This window comes from Hyperolius riggenbachi, chromosome 2 (assembly GCF_040937935.1).
Source record: "Hyperolius riggenbachi isolate aHypRig1 chromosome 2, aHypRig1.pri, whole genome shotgun sequence".
Lineage (NCBI taxonomy): Eukaryota > Metazoa > Chordata > Amphibia > Anura > Hyperoliidae > Hyperolius > Hyperolius riggenbachi.
Window position 1 is genome coordinate 387,583,612 of NC_090647.1, and position 20,560 is coordinate 387,604,171.

At 48.6% G+C, this 20,560-nt stretch overlaps 1 protein-coding gene across 7 annotated transcripts in view; it reads right to left on the reverse strand.

Annotated features, from left to right (window-relative positions):
• The window catches only part of CAMK1G (calcium/calmodulin dependent protein kinase IG), a 2,474,997-nt gene that overhangs the window by 716,659 nt on the left and 1,737,778 nt on the right, over positions 1-20,560 (reverse strand). For all 7 annotated transcript variants that reach the window (XM_068269763.1, XM_068269762.1, XM_068269761.1 and 4 more), the window contains one exon: positions 4,479-4,566. In XM_068269763.1, coding sequence (XP_068125864.1) covers positions 4,479-4,566 — 88 coding nt within the window. The remainder of the gene's footprint in view (positions 1-4,478; positions 4,567-20,560) is intronic.

The following is a 20,560-nucleotide window of genomic DNA, read 5'->3' on the forward strand; positions in this document are numbered from 1 at the left end:
ATAACCTTACACTGTTAGAAAAGCTGTACACTGACTGCTCTACAGAGTATCACAGCGTCATATCTTCAGTGCTGTCTGTTCCATGAAAAGATGAAATAGAATATTTACAAAAAAGTGAGCAGTGCACTCACTACTGTGAGATGCTTTATGCTGGGGAGACATCCTTTCAACAGTGTGTGTGTGGGGGGGCGCCTAAATTTATTATTCTGCTTGGGGCCCTGCATGGTCTTAATCCGGCTCTGGCCCCACGAGACTGGCGACTTTATTTGTCGCCATCTCAGAGGTAAGAGAGAGGGATTTCCTGTTCAAAACGCCCACCAGGGGCGTACCTACAGGGTTTCCAGAGCTGCCATTGGCAGCTCTCTCTCCCTAGCTGCCCCTCCTACCACTCCCACGCCTCCCTGCACACTGTATAAGAGGCAGACAGTCTCTCCGTGCAGTGTCGTGACTCAGAGGTCACGAAAGTGAAAGTGGCCAGTGAGACCCACAGGAGCGGCGTGGAGCAGCGGTTTTCATGTCTACCTGATCCAGTCAGCCCTACGGATCAGGTAGCCTACTTTTTTTTGCCTGCAACTTGAATTACATGGAGCTGTAAAATTAATAGGCTGTAGCCATAATTAGAGATGTCGCGAACGGTTCGCTGGCGAACGGTTCCAGGTGAACTTTGGGTGGTTCGCGAACTTTCCCGGAAGTTCGATTCGCCCCATAATGCTCTATTGAGCAGAACTTTGACCCTCTACATCACAGTCAGCAGGCACATTGTTGCCAATCAGACTGCACTCACTCCTAGAGCCCCACCCCCCTTATTAAAGGCAAGGTCCTTGTGCCGTTTTACTCACTAGTCTGCCTACACTAATTAGTTAAGGGACAGCTGCTGACAGACTCTGCTAGGGAGAGTTTAGTTAGACTCTTATAGGCTTATTTCTAGCTAATTGTTGTTCCTTATATTACTTCACTCCTCCCTTCCTCCCTCCTCCCAGAGGGAGGAAGGTCTCATCTTCCAGGGAATTGTAGAATTTCAAAAGCCAGCTTATATACCTTGGCCGGGAATTGAACCCAGGTCTGAGTGCTTGGTAGATAGCTCTCTTAACCGCTATACCAACACTACATGCTGAAGGCAGCCTAGCATGTACCATTATGATATATCCTAGAGAAAAATTAGTGTTGGTGGTTGTATAGCGGTTAAGACAGCTATCTACCACGCACTCAGACCTGGGTTGAATTCCCGGCCAAGGTATGTAAGCTGGCTTTTGAAAGTGTAATGATCCGCTCAGCTGCCTGCGCAGGCAGGCAGTTTTTTGACCACTGTTCAGGTCTGCATTCTGCAGGTCTCTGGAAGAGAGACCTTTTGTCAGTTTTGCAGCTTGCTGCTGCTGAGGAATTTGCATACGTTTGTCATGCAAATTGCCTAGCCACATCCTCTGGAGTTTTGTACTATAAATACCATGTGATATCACAGACCTGGGCTGGTCATAAGGGTTTGTCCTGTGAAACACTCCTGGAGTGTCAGCCTTGCTTATTGTTTGAAGATTAGCCTAGAGTAATTCCTGGGACTGCACTAGGCAGGTTCCCTAGTGCAGTTAGGATTGCATATCTGTTTTGTTTGTCTATTGCGATTGTCCTGTCCCAGCGGTGGTCGACAGGAAGTCGTTCTGATCTTTGTTCTTGGAGTATAGCTGGAGCAGCGGTTGCTACCAGCTATCTCATCTGATCTGTCTTGCCTGGATCGCACTCGCCTTGCGCTAGTGCTGTGGATCCATCTGATCTCCATCTCTCTTGCTGTACTTGGATCGCACTTGCTCTGGCGGAAAGAGCAGTGGATCCAGCTCGCTCTGTTTCTATACTTGGATCGCACTCGCTCTGGCGGAAAGAGCAGTGGATCGTATCTCTCACTTATTCCTGTTTTCGTGTATCTGTCTTGTCTGCTACGAACGCTTGCTGGAGGCTCGGTGAGGTAACCGTTAAGCAAGCGCTCGCATCCTCTGTTTCATGTTTGTCTGTCAGTGGTTAGTTAGGCATGCTTGTCTCTGTTGTGCTTATCACGCGGAGACCGCGCAGAAAACGCGTTCGCTGTTGCGAATGAGTGCGGTGTTCGCGTTTAGTTAGCATTTGTTATTTTCCATATCTTCTCATTGTATGATTTGCTGTGCCTTTGCTACTCTCGTGCTCTGACTTGCTGTAGCCTTGTGTCACCTCTGGCAATCGCCTCTCTCGCGATTGCATTCCTACTTCATGTCTGCTGTTGTGTGTGCACCGTCGCGGGTTGGCGACTAGATTGGGGCACATACATACATTCTATCCCTGTGCTCATCTTGTGCGCTGATCACGGAGAGAATTCCACAATCATTACAGAAAGCCTACAAATCTTTAAGCAAGCTCATTTTTCTCTAGGATATATCATAATGGTACATGCTAGGCTAGTTTCTGAATGTAGTGTTGGTGGTGGTATAGCGGTTAAGAGAGCTATCTATCACGCACTCAGACCTGGGTTCAATTCCCGGCCAAGGTATGTAAGCTGGCTTTTGAAAACCTACAAATCTTTAAGCAAGCTCATTTTTCTCTAGGATATATCGGAATGGTACATGCTAGGCTGGTTTCAGAATGTAGTGTTGGTGGTGGTATAGCGGTTAAGAGAGCTATCTACCTCGCACTCAGACCTGGGTTAAATTCACGGCCAAGGTATGTAAGCTGGCTTTTGAAAGCCTACAAATCTTTAAGCAAGCTCATTTTTCTCTAGGCTATATCATAATGGTACATGCTAGGCTGCCTTCAGCATGTAGTGTTGGTGGTGGTATAGTGGTTAAGAGATCTATCTACCAAGCACTCAGACCTGGGTTCAATTCCCGGCTAAGGTATATAAGCTGGCTTTTGAAATTCTACAATTCCCTGGAAGATGAGATCCTCCCTTTGGGAGGAGGGAGTGAGGGATACACCGCCTGAAGTTGAAAAGCAGTGTAGGCCTGTAATTGAACATTGAATGAGATTTGTGACCTTAAAATAGAGGTTTATGTGAAAACCTGGGACTTTTGATGTGTATTTCATTCAATCATGTCTTCCTCCAGGTATTAGACCCCATGAAACATCTTTTGTATAATTTTTCTAGTCAGCAGAAATTTTTCAAAATTTTGAAGTTCGCCTCCCCCTTGAAGTCTATTGCGGTTTGCGAAAGTTCGCGCGAACCGAACCTTCCGCGAAAGTTCGCGAACTGTGTTTGCGAACCAAAAATCGGAGGTTCGCGACATCTCTAGCCATAATATACATTGTCGGCTTTGGAGATATACCTGATGCAAGAAGGAAGTAACAGAGGTGCCAAAGTAGGGTAAAATATATTAAAAACCGTCTAAAAGGAAGGAAATGGGTGGATTCACCTCCCTCAGGTATATAAATGACCAAACAGTATGAGCCGTTTAAGGCCAAAACATTTTAATTTATAACAATTCTCAAAAAAAATGCTGCAACGCGTTTCACGGGCCAAGCATCCCGCTTCATCAGGCAATTGTACAAGGAGAACTCAGTAGTAGATAAATCTCTCTGCTAGAGCGCCACAGAGGTCACAGCAGTGCTTATGCAGTGTTTGTATAGAAAAAATGTATACAAGCGCTCACAGGAAAAAAAACACAATTAGCTTAAATTTAAATGCACAAAACTGACAACACCAGTCCCAAACGGTGGAGCGCTCCCTGGCTATCAGTGAATAGCTAATAGAAATTAAAGCAAAAAAATGGGTAAGCGCTCAAAGACAGTCTATGCACCAATGTTCACAGGAGGCAAAACAGTTCACAGTGCTTCGGGCAATAACAGCCCGCCCCCCAACATAGAGAGACTCACCAGATAGGTGGTCACTTGCTGTTACCTCCAAACAAAAAAGACACTTCACATAGCGTAAAAGGGTAGGACTCCCGCATTTAATATTAAAAAAGTTTTTAAAACAAACTCAAAGTGCTTTGAGCTGGGGAAGTGTGGTGGGTGCTGGCCTGGTCTTCTATCATACAGCTGCCTGAGTCTCCCAGCTGGACTTGGCTGTTTATCTAACTGCTTGTACCAAAGCTTGTTTTAAAAACTTTTTTAATATTAAATGCGGGAGTCCTACCCTTTTACGCTTTTTTGATTGGAGGTAACAGCAAGTGACCACCTACGGAGGGACCAGGAGTGGAACCTACTCAATTGCGGAGGTTGCCTGGGAGGCTGAGGGGTGGCCTATACCCCTAAGGTGCAGTCGGGCCCATTCTGGCCATACTATCTGGTGAGTCTCTCTATGTTGGGGGGTGGGCTGTTATTGCCCGAAGCACTGTGAACTGTTTTGCCTCTTGTGAACATTGGTGCATAGACTGTCTTTGAGCGCTTACCCATTTTTTTGCTTTAATTTCTATTATGCAGTGTTTGTGCCTTGATTACAAGACTGGCTGAGCAGAATTTTGGCAGGTGCAAAAGTTTAAAGCAAAAGCATTAAAATAAGCAATCGTATAAGAGCTGCTCACCCTCCATTTACTTTTGGCAAAGTTTTTCTTTATCTGGATGCTCACGGACTGGTAGATATCTCGATGGAGAGCAGTATTTCCAGCAATCCTATAAAGAAAGAAAAAAACAAACAAACAAACAAACGTTTATTTAAGTATATGAACCTTAAATCAATTACAATTACATGTCTATGACTACCATTTTAAATACTGTATTTGACACTCCATTAGAGATGGTTCAAACCTCAGATTTTGGGTCCGTGGATGAAAAATCCACAAAAGTCAGCGGACTGACAAATCACAAAAAACTTCAATGGGCAGGCAAACTTTAAAAAATACAAACAATGGAGGTGCATGCACATCAGCTCCGGGATGGCTTCCTAGACTCCAAGCTCCTGCCCCGCTCCACCCATTCTCTGCTGCAAACGGCTCCCGCTCTGCCACTGAAGCGCAGCTCCAACAGAGATATTCCGCTGAACTACCCCGCCTAATGCCTAATTAACTAATTATTATTATTCAGCAGTGGTGCCTGGTAGACATCTCGAGCTCACTCCAACCTGAATTATCGCAAATTCTTTCTGTTTTAGGAAAGCAAACTTTTGTTTTTCTTAACATCTTAGTAAGGGGGCTTTTAGGACCATTGTAGTCCCTTACACATAGTGTTGGGCGAACATCTAGATGTTCGGGTTCGGGCCGAACAGGCCGAACATGGCCGCGATGTTCGGGTGTTCGACCCGAACTCCGAACATAATGGAAGTCAATGGGGACCCGAACTTTTGTGGTTTGTAAAGCCTCCTTACATGCTACATACCCCAAATTTGCAGGGTATGTGCACCTTGGGAGTGGGTACAAGAGGAAAAAAAAATTAGCAAAAAGAGCTTATAGTTTTTGAGAAAATCGATTTTAAAGTTTCAAAGGGAAAACTGTCTTTTAAATGCGGGAAATGTCTGTTTTCTTTGCACAGGTAACATGTTTTTTGTCGGCATGCAGTCATAAATGTAATACATATAAGAGGTTCCAGGAAAAGGGACCGGTAACGCTAACCCAGCAGCAGCACACGTGATGGAACAGGAGGAGGGTGGCGCAGGAGGAGAAGAAGGCCACGCTTTGTGAGACACAACAACCCCGGCCTTGCATGAGGGCAAGAAGCGTGCGGATAGCAGGCTTTGTACCGCCATGCAGTCATAAATGTAATAAAGATAAGTGGTTCAATAAACAGGGACCACGCGGCAACGCTAACCCAGCAGCAGCAGACGTGATGGAACAGGAGCAGGCGCAGGAGGAGAAGGCCACGCTTTGTGAGACACAACAACCCAGGCCTTGCATGAGGGCAAGAAGCGTGCGGATAGCAGGCTTTGTACCGCCATGCAGTCATAAATGTAATAAAGATAAGTGGTTCAATAAACAGGGACCACGCGGCAACGCTAACCCAGCAGCAGCAGACGTGATGGAACAGGAGCAGGCGCAGGAGGAGAAGGCCACGCTTTGTGAGACACAACAACCCAGGCCTTGCATGAGGGCAAGAAGCGTGCGGATAGCAGGCTTTGTACGGCCATGCAGTCATAAATGTAATAAAGATAAGTGGTTCAATAAACAGGGACCACGCGGCAACGCTAACCCAGCAGCAGCAGACGTGATGGAACAGGAGGAGGCGCAGGAGGAGAAGGCCACGCTTTGTGAGACACAACAACCCAGGCCTTGCATGAGGGCAAGAAGCGTGCGGATAGCATGCTTTGTACCGCCATGCAGTCATAAATGTAATAAAGATAAGTGGTTCAATAAACAGGGACCACGCGGCAACGCTAACCCAGCAGCAGCAGACGTGATGGAACAGGAGCAGGCGCAGGAGGAGAAGGCCACGCTTTGTGAGACACAACAACCCAGGCCTTGCATGTGGACAAAAAGCGTGCGGATATAGCAGCAATGCTTTTTGCCGCCATGCAGTCATAAATGTAATACAGATGAGAGGTTCAATAAACAGGGCCCGGAAACGCAACACCATCCCAGATGTTCATTGGTCATGTTACTTGGTTGGGGTCCTGGAGTGTTGCGTAGTCATTTCCAATCCAGGATTGATTCATTTTAATTTGAGTCAGACGGTCTGCATTGTCTGTAGAGAGGCGGATACGCCGATCTGTGACGATGCCTCCGGCAGCACTGAAACAGCGTTCCGACATAACGCTGGCTGCCGGGCAAGCCAGCACCTCTATTGCGTACATTGCCAGTTCGTGCCAGGTGTCTAGCTTCGATACCCAATAGTTGAAGGGTGCAGATGGATGGTTCGACACAGCTACGCCATCTGACATGTAGTCCTTGACCATCTTCTCCAGGCGATCGGTGTTGGAGGTGGATCTGCACGCTTGCTGTTCAGTGGGCTGCGGCTGCATGGGTGTCAGAAAATTTTCCCACTCCAAGGACACTGCCGATACCATTCCCTTTTGGGTACTAGCTGCGGCTTGCGTTGTTTGCTGCCCTCCTGGTCGTCCTGGGTTTGCGGAAGTCAGTCTGTCTGCGTACAACTGGCTAGAGGAGGGGGAGGATGTCAATCTCCTCTCTAAAGTCTCCACAAGGGCCTGCTGGTATTCTTCCATTTTGACCTGTCTGACTCTTTCTTCAAGCAGTTTTGGAACATTGTGTTTGTACCGTGGATCCAGAAGGGTATAAACCCAGTAATTGGTGTTGTCCAGAATGCGCACAATGCGTGGGTCACGTTCAATGCAGTCTAGCATGAATTGAGCCATGTGTGCCAGAGTCCTACCAGAATCCTCATCATCCTCTTGTGAGCGTTGTGATAGTTGTTGTGATGCATCATAGTCGTCACCTTCCTCCTGGTCTGCTTCTGCTGACCATTCGCGTTGAATTGTGGAAGTCCAACGTGCACCGCTCTGGCCCTCGTCAGTGGTGGCATGAAATTCCTGCTCCAACTCCAGCTGTTCCTCCTCCTCTTCTTCGTCATAGCTGCTGGGGCCAGCGTTCCCTGAGGCGGATGGCCTGATGTTGGTACCATCACGCTGATCGTTTTCTCCTTCAGATTCCCCCAGTTGCATCATGACAGCTGTTTCCTTGATTTTTAACATCGACCTCTTCAGTAAACACAGCAGTGGTATGGTAATGCTGACTGAAGAGTTGTCACTGCTCACAAGCAACGTGGATTGCTCAAAATTTTGGAGGACTTGGCAGAGGTCCAACATGTTGGCCCAATCGGATCCACAGAAGCTTGGCAGCTGGCCGGATGCGCCTCGGTACTGCGCCGTCATGTACTGGACCACTGCACTCTTCTGCTCGCAAAAGCGGGCTAGCATGTGCAGCGTAGAATTCCAGCGCGTAGGGACATCACACAGCAAGCGATGGTGGGGGAGATTGAAGCGCTCCTGCATCTTGGCGAGTGCCCCCGAAGCAGTACTGGAATTTCTACAATGTTTGGACACTCGACGCACCTTCAACAGCAGATCGGGCACGCCTGGGTATGTCCTCAGGAACCGCTGAACTACTAGGTTCATCACGTGCGCCAGGCAAGGGATGTGTGTCAGCTTAGCCAACCTTAAAGCGCGAATGAGATTACTCCCATTATCACACACAACCATGCCCGGTTTCAGGTCCAGCGGTGCCAGCCACAAATCCGTCTGTTCCTTTATTCCCCTCCAAATTTCCTCCCCTGTGTGCTGCTTATCCCCAAGGCAGATTAGCTTCAGCAACGCTTGCTGACGCATGCCAACAGCTGTGCTGCACTGCTTCCACGATCCTACTGCTGCTGGGTTAGCGTTTCCGGATGAGGTACAGCTTTGAGATGCGTTGGAGGAGAAGGAGTCAGAGAGGTAGGTGCTGCTGTTATCCAGTGGGAGGGACGGCGGTGCAGCTGTTTGTGGCGTGGGCAACACCCGTGCCGTAGCAGGTGAGGAATCGCTGCCAGGCTCCACAAGGTTCACCCAGTGCGCGGTAAGGGAGATGTATCGACCCTGGCCGAACGCACTCGTCCAGGTGTCAGTGGTGAGGTGAACCTTGCAGGCAACGGCATTCTTCAAGCTTCGGGTTATTTTGCTGACCACGTGCTCATGCAACTCAGGCACTGCAGAGCGTGCAAAGTGGTAGCGGCTGGGAACCACGTAACGTGGGATGGCCACTGACATCATGCCCTTGAAGCTGTTTGTCTCCACCAATCGATATGGCAGCATTTCGCAGGCCAGAAGCTTGGCTATGCTGGCTGTTACTGCCACGGCCCGGGGGTCATTTGCTGGCAATTTCCTCTTGCGCTCAAACATCTCCGACACAGACAACTGAACCGTAGCGCTGCACACGGAAGGGCTGTTGGTTGTTGTGTTTGATGAACACTGGGAGACCTCAAGAGCACTACTCCGGAAAGTGACAGTGTCAGCGTCGTCTGATGTTTGTGAATGTTGTGAACCACGCAATGGCTGGGCTACTGCTGCTGCTGAGGCGGGTCTGGTGAACCCAAGGGAGGCAGTGTTGTTTCTGGTACCCTGTCCTGACGCGTTTGCCCAAAGAGTGGGATGTTTGGATAGCATGTGACGGCTCATGCTGGTGGTGGAGAGGTTGTTAATATTTTTCCCCCTGCTCAGGCGGGTCTTGCACACCTTGCAAATCGCCATGGTAACATCCTCAGTGCAGTCTTCAAAGAAAGCCCAGACTTTGGAGCACCTGCCTCCTTGCTGGCGATTTCTGTTTGCTCCTCTTTTGCCTCTCACTTGAACTTCCACGCTTGTGGTGCCTGAAATTGCGCGCCGCCTACCTTGTGGCACAAGGCGAACTCGTGCAGCAGTGTGTTCTTCAACAGACTCATCTGTGCTGCTGCTACGACGGCGATGTTCTCGTTCACAAACAAAATCTGGGTCTCTGTCCACATTGTCCATACCCTCCTCTTCCATCTCCTCAAACTCGTCATATGTCATTGTGGGCCACCGCCGTGGAGTAGAGCTCCCCACAACAACCTCTGCGCAGCACACTCCAACGTCGTCTTCCAGATCTTGTCGGCCGACCTCCTGCAATTGCAACCCCTCCTGCCCAAATTGCTCTGGGATTTGGGTTTCCGAGTCCTCTTCGGACTCGCCTCGTATTTCAGTGCGCGGTACATTTCCCACAGTTAACGGTTGTGAATCCAGGCACAACATTTCTGGCTGTTCCTCCATTGACCTTTGAAAGGTGGAAGTTTGTTGGGCTGGGAATAGCTCCTGCGAATACCCCATTGTGTCCTGAGGTAATTCATCGGACTGGTTATCTGGCAGTTGTGTGCGTGGTGTCGCTGCCGGTTGTGTCAGCTTTGTGCCCACTGGCTCCTTGTAACTGGCTGAGGACTCGGACCTCGTGCGTGATGTGCTGGTGCTGCTTAACCCACTGCTGGACGCTTGAGAGGTCATCCAAGTAATTATCTGGTCCTGTTCTTTTGGATTTGTGAGGGTTGTTGTCCTGGACAACATGGGTGGTATTGAGTGGGTTTTCTTGGGTGCTCCCCTGTGGCCTGTACGTGAACCGTCAGGGGAAACACCTCTTCCCTTGCCCCTCCCTCTTTCACCGGATTTCTTCCTCATTTCACTTATCCTTACAGTACACGCTGACTGGCAGCAGTACAGTGGCAGTACAGAAATGCTATACAGTACCACTATTCCCAGCAGCGACACAGAGCACAATGCTATACAGTGACGGGTGAGCGGTGTACCACTATTCCCAGCAGACACAGAACAGTGAACAGAATGCTATATAGTGTGGCTGAGCGAGCGGTGTACCACTATTCCCAGCAGACACAGAACAGTGAACAGAATGCTATATAGTGTGGCTGAACGAGCGGTGTACTACTGTTCCCAGCAGACACAGAACAGTACACAGAATGCTATATAGTGTGGCTGAACGAGCGGTGTACTACTGTTCCCAGCAGACACAGAACAGTACACAGAATGCTATATAGTGTGGCTGAACGAGCGGTGTACTACTGTTCCCAGCAGACACAGAACAGTGAACAGAATGCTATATAGTGTGGCTGAGCGAGCGGTGTACCACTATTCCCAGCAGACACAGAACAGTGAACAGAATGCTATATAGTGTGGCTGAGCGAGCGGTGTACCACTATTCCCAGCAGACACAGAACAGTGAACAGAATGCTATATAGTGTGGATGAGCGAGCGGTGTACCACTATTCCCAGCAGACACAGAACAGTAAACAGAATGCTATATAGTGTGGCTGAGCGAGCGGTGTACCACTATTCCCAGCAGACACAGAACAGTGAACAGAATGCTATATAGTGTGGCTGAGCGAGCGGTGTACCACTATTCCCAGCAGACACAGAACAGTGAACAGAATGCTATATAGTGTGGCTGAGCGAGCGGTGTACCACTATTCCCAGCAGACACAGAACAGTGAACAGAATGCTATATAGTGTGGCTGAGCGAGCGGTGTACCACTATTCCCAGCAGACACAGAACAGTGAACAGAATGCTATATAGTGTGGCTGAGCGAGCGGTGTACCACTATTCCCAGCAGACACAGAACAGTAAACAGAATGCTATATAGTGTGGCTGAGCGAGCGGTGTACCACTATTCCCAGCAGACACAGAACAGTGAACAGAATGCTATATAGTGTGGCTGAGCGAGCGGTGTACCACTATTCCCAGCAGACACAGAACAGTGAACAGAATGCTATATAGTGTGGCTGAGCGAGCGGTGTACCACTATTCCCAGCAGACACAGAACAGTGAACAGAATGCTATATAGTGTGGATGAGCGAGCGGTGTACCACTATTCCCAGCAGACACAGAACAGTAAACAGAATGCTATATAGTGTGGCTGAGCGAGCGGTGTACCACTATTCCCAGCAGACACAGAACAGTGAACAGAATGCTATATAGTGTGGCTGAGCGAGCGGTGTACCACTATTCCCAGCAGACACAGAACAGTGAACAGAATGCTATATAGTGTGGCTGAGCGAGCGGTGTACTACTGTTCCCAGCAGACACAGAACAGTACACAGAATGCTATATAGTGTGGCTGAACGAGCGGTGTACTACTGTTCCCAGCAGACACAGAACAGTACACAGAATGCTATATAGTGTGGCTGAACGAGCGGTGTACCACTATTCCAAGCAGACACAGAACAGTGAACAGAATGCTATATAGTGTGGCTGAGCGAGCGGTGTACCACTATTCCCAGCAGACACAGAGTGGCAGTAAACAGAATGCTATATAGTGTGGCTGAGCGAGGTACACAGAGTGGCAGTAAACAGAATGCTATATAGTGTGGCTGTGCAAGCGGTGTACTACTATTCCCAGCAGACACAGAGTGGCAGTAAACAGAATGCTATATAGTGTGGCTGAGCGAGGTACACAGAGTGGCAGTAAACAGAATGCTGAGCGAGCGGTGTACTACTATTCCCAGCAGCGACACACAATGACTGGGGGGGACCCTGGCTAGCGTGGCTGGAGCGCGAACTACCCTGCCTGCCTACCCAAAGCTAAACCCACAGACAAATGGCGGAGATATGACGTGGTTCGGGTATTTATTTACCCGAACCACGTGACAGTTCGGCCAATCAGAGCGCGTTCGGGTCCGAACCACGTGACCCGTTCGGCCAATCACAGCGCTAGCCGAACGTTCGGGGAACGTTCGGCCATGCGCTCTTAGTTCGGCCATATGGCCGAACGGTTTGGCCGAGCACCGTCAGGTGTTCGGCCGAACTCGAACATCACCCGAACAGGGTGATGTTCTGCAGAACCCGAACAGTGGCGAACACTGTTCGCCCAACACTACTTACACACCCCAATGAGTTCTGGGTCACCATGAGCTTGCTGGTTAGTCTGTGCCTCTCGGATTTACAAGCCCTACTCCATAGAGCCAAATTAATCCATGCCATGCACTGATGAGGATCAAACAATCCGAAACAGTCTGTATGCATGTTGGATTATTATGGCTCTGTACATATTAACAAGCTGACACATCATTGCATTCCAGCGGTTCTGGAGGTGTGTTTAGCTTCTAAGGGTACAATGGTTAATTTGCATATATTCAGCAGTGGTGCCTGGGAGACATCTCGAGCTCACTCCAACCTGAATTATCGCAAATTCTTTCTGTTTTAGGAAAGCAAACTTTTGTTTTTCTTAACATCTTAGTAAGGGGGCTTTTAGGACCATTGTAGTCCCTTACACACCCCAATGAGTTCTGGGTCACCATGAGCTTGCTGGTTAGTCTGTGCCTCTCGGATTTACAAGCCCTACTCCATAGAGCCAAATTAATCCATGCCATGCACTGATGAGGATCAAACAATCCGAAACAGTCTGTATGCATGTTGGATTATTATGGCTCTGTACATATTAACAAGCTGACACATCATTGCATTCCAGCGGTTCTGGAGGTGTGTTTAGCTTCTAAGGGTACAATGGTTAATTTGCATATATTCAGCAGTGGTGCCTGGGAGACATCTCGAGCTCACTCCAACCTGAATTATCGCAAATTCTTTCTGTTTTAGGAAAGCAAACTTTTGTTTTTCTAATTAACTAACTAACTGCCTAATGATGTTGATCCAGGGATTTTATCTCATTGCCATCTGGAGTCGGGAAGGAATTTTTCCCTTTTGGGGCTAATCGGACCATGCCTTGTAAGGGTTTTTTCGCCTTCCTCTGGATCAACAGGGATATGTGAGGGAGCAGGCTGGAGTTGTACTTTGTACTGGTTGAACTCGATGGACGTATGTCTTTTTTCAACCAAAATAACTATGTAACTATGTAACTACCCGGCTTCCGAATGGCTACAAAAAAAATCTCCAAAACAGCTTCCCAGACCGATTCCATGGAACGCGTCCTCCGCACACAGCCCTCCCAAGATGGTGCTAGTGCAGCTGAGCACGCAGGCAGATCCTGCTTCCCCCTCTCAGCCTCCCCAGCCTTCAGCATCACCACCGCTCACTGCTGACACTTTGGAGCTGGCACTGGACAGACACTACTGCTCCCTCCATGACTCATTACAAAATGTAATCATTAATGCAGTGAATGATCTAAAAGGGGACATAGCTAGGCTGGGTGAACGTACTAATGCACTAGAGGAGAAACTGGAAGCTATTGCATTGAAACAAAAAGATTTGGAGGGAGGATGACCAACGCCTGATGTTCTCTGACTTAAAATCACTGCGTTCTGCTTTCACTGCATCTGTGACTGAACATTGTATTATACCAGTCTTTGCATACCTTTCCCTGCATCTGTGTGACTGCACATTATATTATACCAGTCACTGCATACCTTTCACTGCATCTGTGACTGCACATTGTATTATACCAGTCATTGCATACCTTTCACTGCATCAGTGTGACTGCACACTGTATTATATCAGTCACTGCATCTGTGTGACTGCACACTGTTTTATATACCAGTCAGTGCATACCTTTCACTGCATGTATGTGACTGCACACTGTAGTATATACCAGTCACTGCATACCTTTCACTGCATCTGTGTGACTGCACATTGTATTATACCAGTCACTGCATACCTTTCACTACATCTCTGTGACTGTACACTGTATTATTACAGTCACTGCATGCCTTTCACTACATCTGTGTGACTGCACACTGTTTTATATACCAGTCAGTGCATACCTTTCACTGCATCTTTGTGACTGCACACTGTATTATACCAGTCAGTGCATACCTTTCACTGCATCTCAGTGACTCCACACTGTATTATACCAGTGCATACCTTTCACTGCATCTGTGACTGCACATTGTTTTATACCAGTCACTGCATACCTTTCACTGCATCTGTGTGACTGCACATTGAATTATACCAGTCACTGCATACTTGTCACTGCATCTGTGTGACTGCACACTGTTTAATACACCAGTCAGTGCATACCTTTCACTGCATCTGTGTGACTGCACATTGTATTATACCAGTCAGTGCATACATTTCACTGCATCTCTGTGACTGCATGTAAGGATCCGCTCAGCTGGCTGCACAGGCAGACAGCTGTTTGACCATTCCTTGTGTCTGAGGGATGCAGGTCTCTGGATAAGAGCCCTGGCTTTGTCTTGCAAGTTCCAGACCTGCTCTGCTGCTGAGGGATTTGCATACATTGGTTATGCAAATCATCTAGCTGCTGGCAGTATAAAGGTTGGGATCACCCACAATCCTTTGCTGGTCATTCCTTCAGGGTTTGTTGAAACACTCCTAGAGTGTCAGCCATGCTATTTCTTGTTAAAGTTATCTTAGAGTAATTCTTGGAACTGTACTAGGCAGTTTCCTAGTGCAGTTAGATTGCCTATCTGTTTTGTCTGTCTGTTGCGATTGTCCTGTCCCAGCGGTGGTCGACAGGAAATCGTTCTGTTTGTTTGGGTGCTAACCGGGGCAGCGGTTGCTACTGGTAGCCCCTTCTGATCTGTCTTGCTTGGATCGCACTAGTCTTGCGCTAGCGCTGTGGATCCTTCTGTTCTGTTTTCCTGGATCGCACTAGCCTCTAGCGGTAGTGCTGTGGATCCTTCTGATCTGTCTTGCCTGGATCGCACTAGCCTTGTGCTAGTGCTGTGGATCCTTCTGTACTGTTTTCCTGGAGTATAGCTGGAGCAGCGGTTGCTACCAGCTATCTCATCTGCCTGTCTTGCTTGGATCGCACTAGCCCCTAGCGGTAGCGGCTGTGGATCCTTCCTAGCTTATTCCTGTTTTCCGTGTGTCTGTCTTGTATGATACGAACGCTTGCTGTAGGCTCGGTGAGGTAACCGTTAAGCAAGCGCTCGCGTTCTCTGTTTCGTGTTTGTCTGTCGGTGGTTAGTTAGGCGTGCTTGTCTCTTTTGCGCTTAACACACGGAGACCGCGCAGTAAACACGTTCACTGTTGCGAATGAGTGCGGTGTTCACGTTTAGTTAGCGTTTGTTATTTTCGTTACTTTTCATTGTCGTTTGCTGTGCCTTTGCTTCTCTCGTGTTCTGTTCTGATCTGTCTTGTCACTTCTGGCGATCGCCCTTCTCGCGATCGCGTTCCTACTTTTGTTTCTGCTGATGTGTGTTCACCGTCGCAGGGTCGCCACTAGATTGGTGAACACACATTCATCCTGTACCTGTGCTCATTCTCTTTAAGGGCTGTTCAGCCCTGCATTGTCTTGATCTGTGCAATCCCCATCTGCCATCTGTGGCCGTGCAGCGGTTGTACTTGTCTGCACTCCACAGCGCCATCTGCCGGTGGGAATTGCCCTCTACTGGTGCTTGCACCAAAGCTGGGTTCCCCCCTTCATACGCTTGTGGAGGATTTCCGCCGTGTCAGCGCACGCCTTGTGCGCTGATCACGGAGATTATTCCGCATTCGTTACACTGCACATCGTTTTATACCAGTCAGTGCATATCTTTAACTGCATCTGTGTGACTGCACATTGTATTATACCAGTGTTACAAGCCTGAATGGAGAAACTGAGATTGATCACAGTTTTCAGCAACACAGACAATGAAGCAGGGAAATACGGTGCAGAATGTTTTATTGCCAAACCGTGCTTCAGACAATATAATGCAATTCCATGCAATTACATACACAACAAACAATCACGAATGCAAGACAAATATACACAATGATGCAATCACCACATGCATATACACCATACAAGCAAAGTGCAAGTTCCCAAAACCCTATCTATCTATCTACCTAAATATATACAAGATATATACACATAAACACAGGACCAATATATACACCAATCGCAGTACAAGGAGGCAGGCACAAAATCACAGTCAAAACAAAGCATAAGTCGGCAACAATCGAGCAATCAAGGTACAAAAGGAGCAGGCAGGAATCGAGGTCAAACAAGGAATAGGTTTAATAACAGAGTAGCAGATACAGGAATACAAGATACCAGGAATCCAGGGTTGTCCATATACTCCAGCTTGTGAGCGCAAAGTTCTGGCAAAGGTTGTTCCTTGCAGGGCTCTTATATAAGGAGGACACACCTGCAGCATGATCGACAAGCAAAGTCCATAGAGAGCAAAGCGGTCTCCAGCCAGCATAGAACAACCTAGTAGTGGAACAATGAAAGTTCAGGTTATGCAAAGTTCTCAGAGCCACCTGCTGGTGGAATAACGGAAGTTCATGAACGTTCAACACAATGCTGCCACCAGCAGGCAGGAAGTGGCATGACCAGATTCCTAACATAACCCCCCCCCTTAAGGAGCGGCCTCAGGATGCTCCAACATGACTATAAACCTCTACCGCCAGGATCCCAAGAGATGGTAGACAGGAACTCATACAGGAACGTTGAAAGCTTGTGGCAACACTGGGTGGGCAGGGGGAAACAAAATATTACATTTTTCAATTTGTATCTCAGGATGTGTAATCAGGAACTGCAGACAAAAGACATCATGAATAACAGGCTGGTAGGCATTAGGCACGGCAATGGACTGGACACCCCCCAGCTGGGCAGCAAACTGTATATCCTCAAACTGGATGGATGACTAGCAGCCAGGCAGGAAAATGGACTGGCAGAAATCAGGCTGGAAAGAAGACAGGAAACAATCTGGAGGAAGATCAGCAGAAAATTGTAGTGGCTGGACATCAGCATCAGTCTGTGGCGGCTGGACAGCAGCAGGAGTCTGTGGCGGCTGGACGGCAGCAGGAGTCTGTAGTGGCGGCTGGATGGCAGCAGGAGTCTGTAGTGGCGGCTGGATGGCAGCAGGAGTCTGTAGTGGCGGCTGGATGGCAGCAGGAGTCTGTAGTGGTGGCTGGATGGCAGCAGGAGTCTGTAGTGGTGGCTGGACGGCAGCAGGGGTCTCAAGTGGTGGCTGGACAGCAGCAGGGGTCTGTAGTGGCGGCTGGGCGGCAGCAGCAGGAGTCTGTGGCGGCTGGGAAGCAGCAGGAGTCTGTGGTGGCTGGGCAGCAGCAGGAGTCTGTAGCGGCTGGGCAGCAGCAGGAGTCTGTAGCGGCTGGGCAGCAACAGGAGTCTGTAGCGGCTGGGCAGCAGCAGGAGTCTGTAGTGGCTGGGCAGCAGCAGGAGTCTGTAGCGGCTGGGCAGCAGCAGGAGTCTGTAGCGGCTGGGCAGCAGCAGGAGTCTGTAGCGGCTGGGCAGCAGCAGGAGTCTGTAGCGGCTGGGCAGCAGCAGGAGTCTGTAGCGGCTGGGCAGCAGCAGGAGTCTGTAGTGGCTGGGCAGCAGCAGGAGTCTGTAGTGGCTGGGCAGCAGCAGAAGTCTGTGGTGGCTGAGCAGCAGCAGAAGTCTGTGGTTGCTGAGCAGCAGCAGAAGTCTGTGGTGGCTGAGCAGCAGCAGAAGTCTGTGGTGGCTGAGCAGCAGCAGAAGTCTGTGGTGGCTGAGCAGCAGCAGAAGTCTGTGGTGGCTGAGCAGCAGCAGAAGTCTGTGGTGGCTGAGCAGCAGCAGAAGTCTGTGGTGGCTGAGCAGCAGCAGAAGTCTGTGGTGGCTGGACAGCAGCAGAAGTCTTCAGAAGCTGGGAATCAGCAGAGGACCCTGAGACTGGCTGGAACTGGAGCATAACATCAGGAGGCGGGACAGTCAGGATGGCAGGAGGCAGAAAGGCATCAGGTGAAACTCCAAGTTGGACAACAGACTGGAGGTCAGTAGACTGGTTAGATGCAGCAAACTGGTTGGCATTAGGCAAGGCAATAGACAGGTTGGCATTAGGCAAGGCAACAGACAGGTTGGCATCAGGCAAGGCAACAGACGGGTTGGCATCAGGCAAGGCAACAGACGGGTTGGCATCAGGTAAGGCAACAGATGGGTTGGCATCAGGCAAGGCAACAGACGGGTTGGCATCAGGCAAAGCAAGAGACGGGTTGGCATCAGGCAAGGCAACAGACGGGTTGACATCAGGCAAGGCAGCGGATAGGTTGACATCAGGCAAGGCAATAGACAGGTTGGCATCAGACAAAGCAATTAAGTGGTTGGTATTAGGTAAAGCACCAAGCAAAACAGCAGACTGGTTAACATTAGGCAGGGCAACAGACAGGTTGGCATCAGGCAGGGCAACTGGCTGGGCCTTAGGCAGAACACATAGCTGCAGTCAATTCATACAGCAAAAGTACTTGTAAAAACAAAACAGAGGACACCAAGAGCCCAATAGTGCAATATTGTCTGGTAAGCTCAATATATAAAATAATGTCAAAGGTTCTTATACTCAAAAAGGTGGATTACCATCAGGCAACCACTTGACAGGCAGGTGGGGAGTATTAGTACCTGACCCCACTCAGATATAAAAGTCGCTCTCTGTAGATAGGAAAATGGGGAAAGAACCCCTCCACCAGGGGTGGACTCAATAGTGCTGTAATATGTACGAACAGAGGCGCCAAGCAGAGTAAAACAATGTTCTAAAAATGATAAAAAGAGGGAAGTTGAGCTGGACTTACCTCCCTCTGGTAGTGGACATATAATGCAGAGTAAAAATATATACAATTTATTCACAGCTCCATAAAATCGCAACGTGTTTCGCGGTCAACAGTCCCGCTTCATCAGGCAGTATAGGAGCATATAAAAGTGGTTCAGGTCCATAAAGCATGTGAGCACCTCTGTGCTAAAGCGCTCACATGCTTTATGGACCTGAACCAGTTTTATATGCTCCTATACTGCCTGATGAAGCGGGACTGTTGACCGCGAAACGCGTTGCGATTTTATGGAGTTGCGAATAAATTGTATATATTTTTACTCTGCATTTGAGTATATGTCCACTACCAGAGGGAGGTAAGTCCACCTCGACTTCCCTCTTTTTATCATTTGTAGAACATTGTTTTACTCTGCTTGGCGCCTCTGTTCGTACATATTACAATACAGCAAAAGGAATGGCAGCACTTTCAAAAACTCATACCTGAATGTTTTAATAGCATAAGATGTGCAGAGCTCCAATAACTACTGGACTAAAATACACACCAACACTCATTGCAGGAACAAAAAGTGGGGGAACATGACTTCAGTGAGGGGTAAATACATACCTGAATAAATTATCTGCCATAATGTGCAGAGCTCCAATAACTACTGGACTAAAATACACACCTAGCTTCACTTCAGGCAAAGGGGGGGTGTTAGCTTCAGAGATAATATGTGCACAAATTATGCCTACTAGACTTCCCCACGGCTGTGACGGACCTCCTTGGGGAAGACCTAACGCTAATCTAGCGATAAAAGTGATAAAGGTGATAAAAGTGAAGCTAGGTGATAAAAGTGAAGCTAGGTGTGTATTTTAGTCCAGTAGTTATTGGAACTCTGCACATTATGGCAGATAATTCATTCAGGTATGTATTTACCCCTCACTGATGTTCCCCCACTTTTTGTGCCTGCAATGAGTGTTGGTGTGTATTTTAGTCCAGTAGTTATTGGAGCTCTGCACATCTTATGCTATTAAAACATTCAGGTATGAGTTTTTGAAAGTGCTGCCATTCCTTTTGCTGTATGAATTGAATGTGTGTATACTAGTGGCTAGCTGCATTCATTGATCCACAATTATTCTACAAAGCTTTAGATTAGAATTAGCACACAATTTGCATCTGCTTTGCATTCAGGGCGTGTATTTAGTCCAGAGGGGCTTTGCATTGCCTTTGTAGGTTTCCAGATGGATGCATCCATGAGCGCTGTCACCAGTCTGTATGTAGAACACATAACTGGGCCATAGGCAGCGCACCTAGAAGGAACCCTGGTATGACCTGTGTGGGCTGGAGCAAAGCCTGAGAGGGCTGGAGCAATGCCTGAGCGGGCTGGAGCAAAGCCTGAGCGGGCTGGAGCAAAGCCTGAGTGGGCTGGAGCAAAGCCTGAGCGGGCTGGAGCAAAGTCTCCGTGGGCTGAATGCAAATTTTTGCAGGCTAAATGCAAGTCTCTGCGAACTGAAACAAAGTCTCTGCAGGTTGTAAAGTAATAGCAGAGGACTGTATAGAAGGCAAGATGGATGGAAACGGCATCAGAGATGAGGCAGATGGAGGCTGTACGGGAGATGAGGCAGATGAAGGCTGCACAGGAGATGAGGCGGATGGAGGCTGCACGGGAGATGAGGCGGATGGAGGCTGCACGGGAGATGAGGCGGATGGGGGCTGCACGGGAGATGAGGCGGATGGAGGCTGCACAGGAGATGAGTTGGATGGAGGCTGCACAGGAGATGAGGCGGATGAAGGCTGCACAGGAGATGAGGCGGATGGAGGCTGCACAG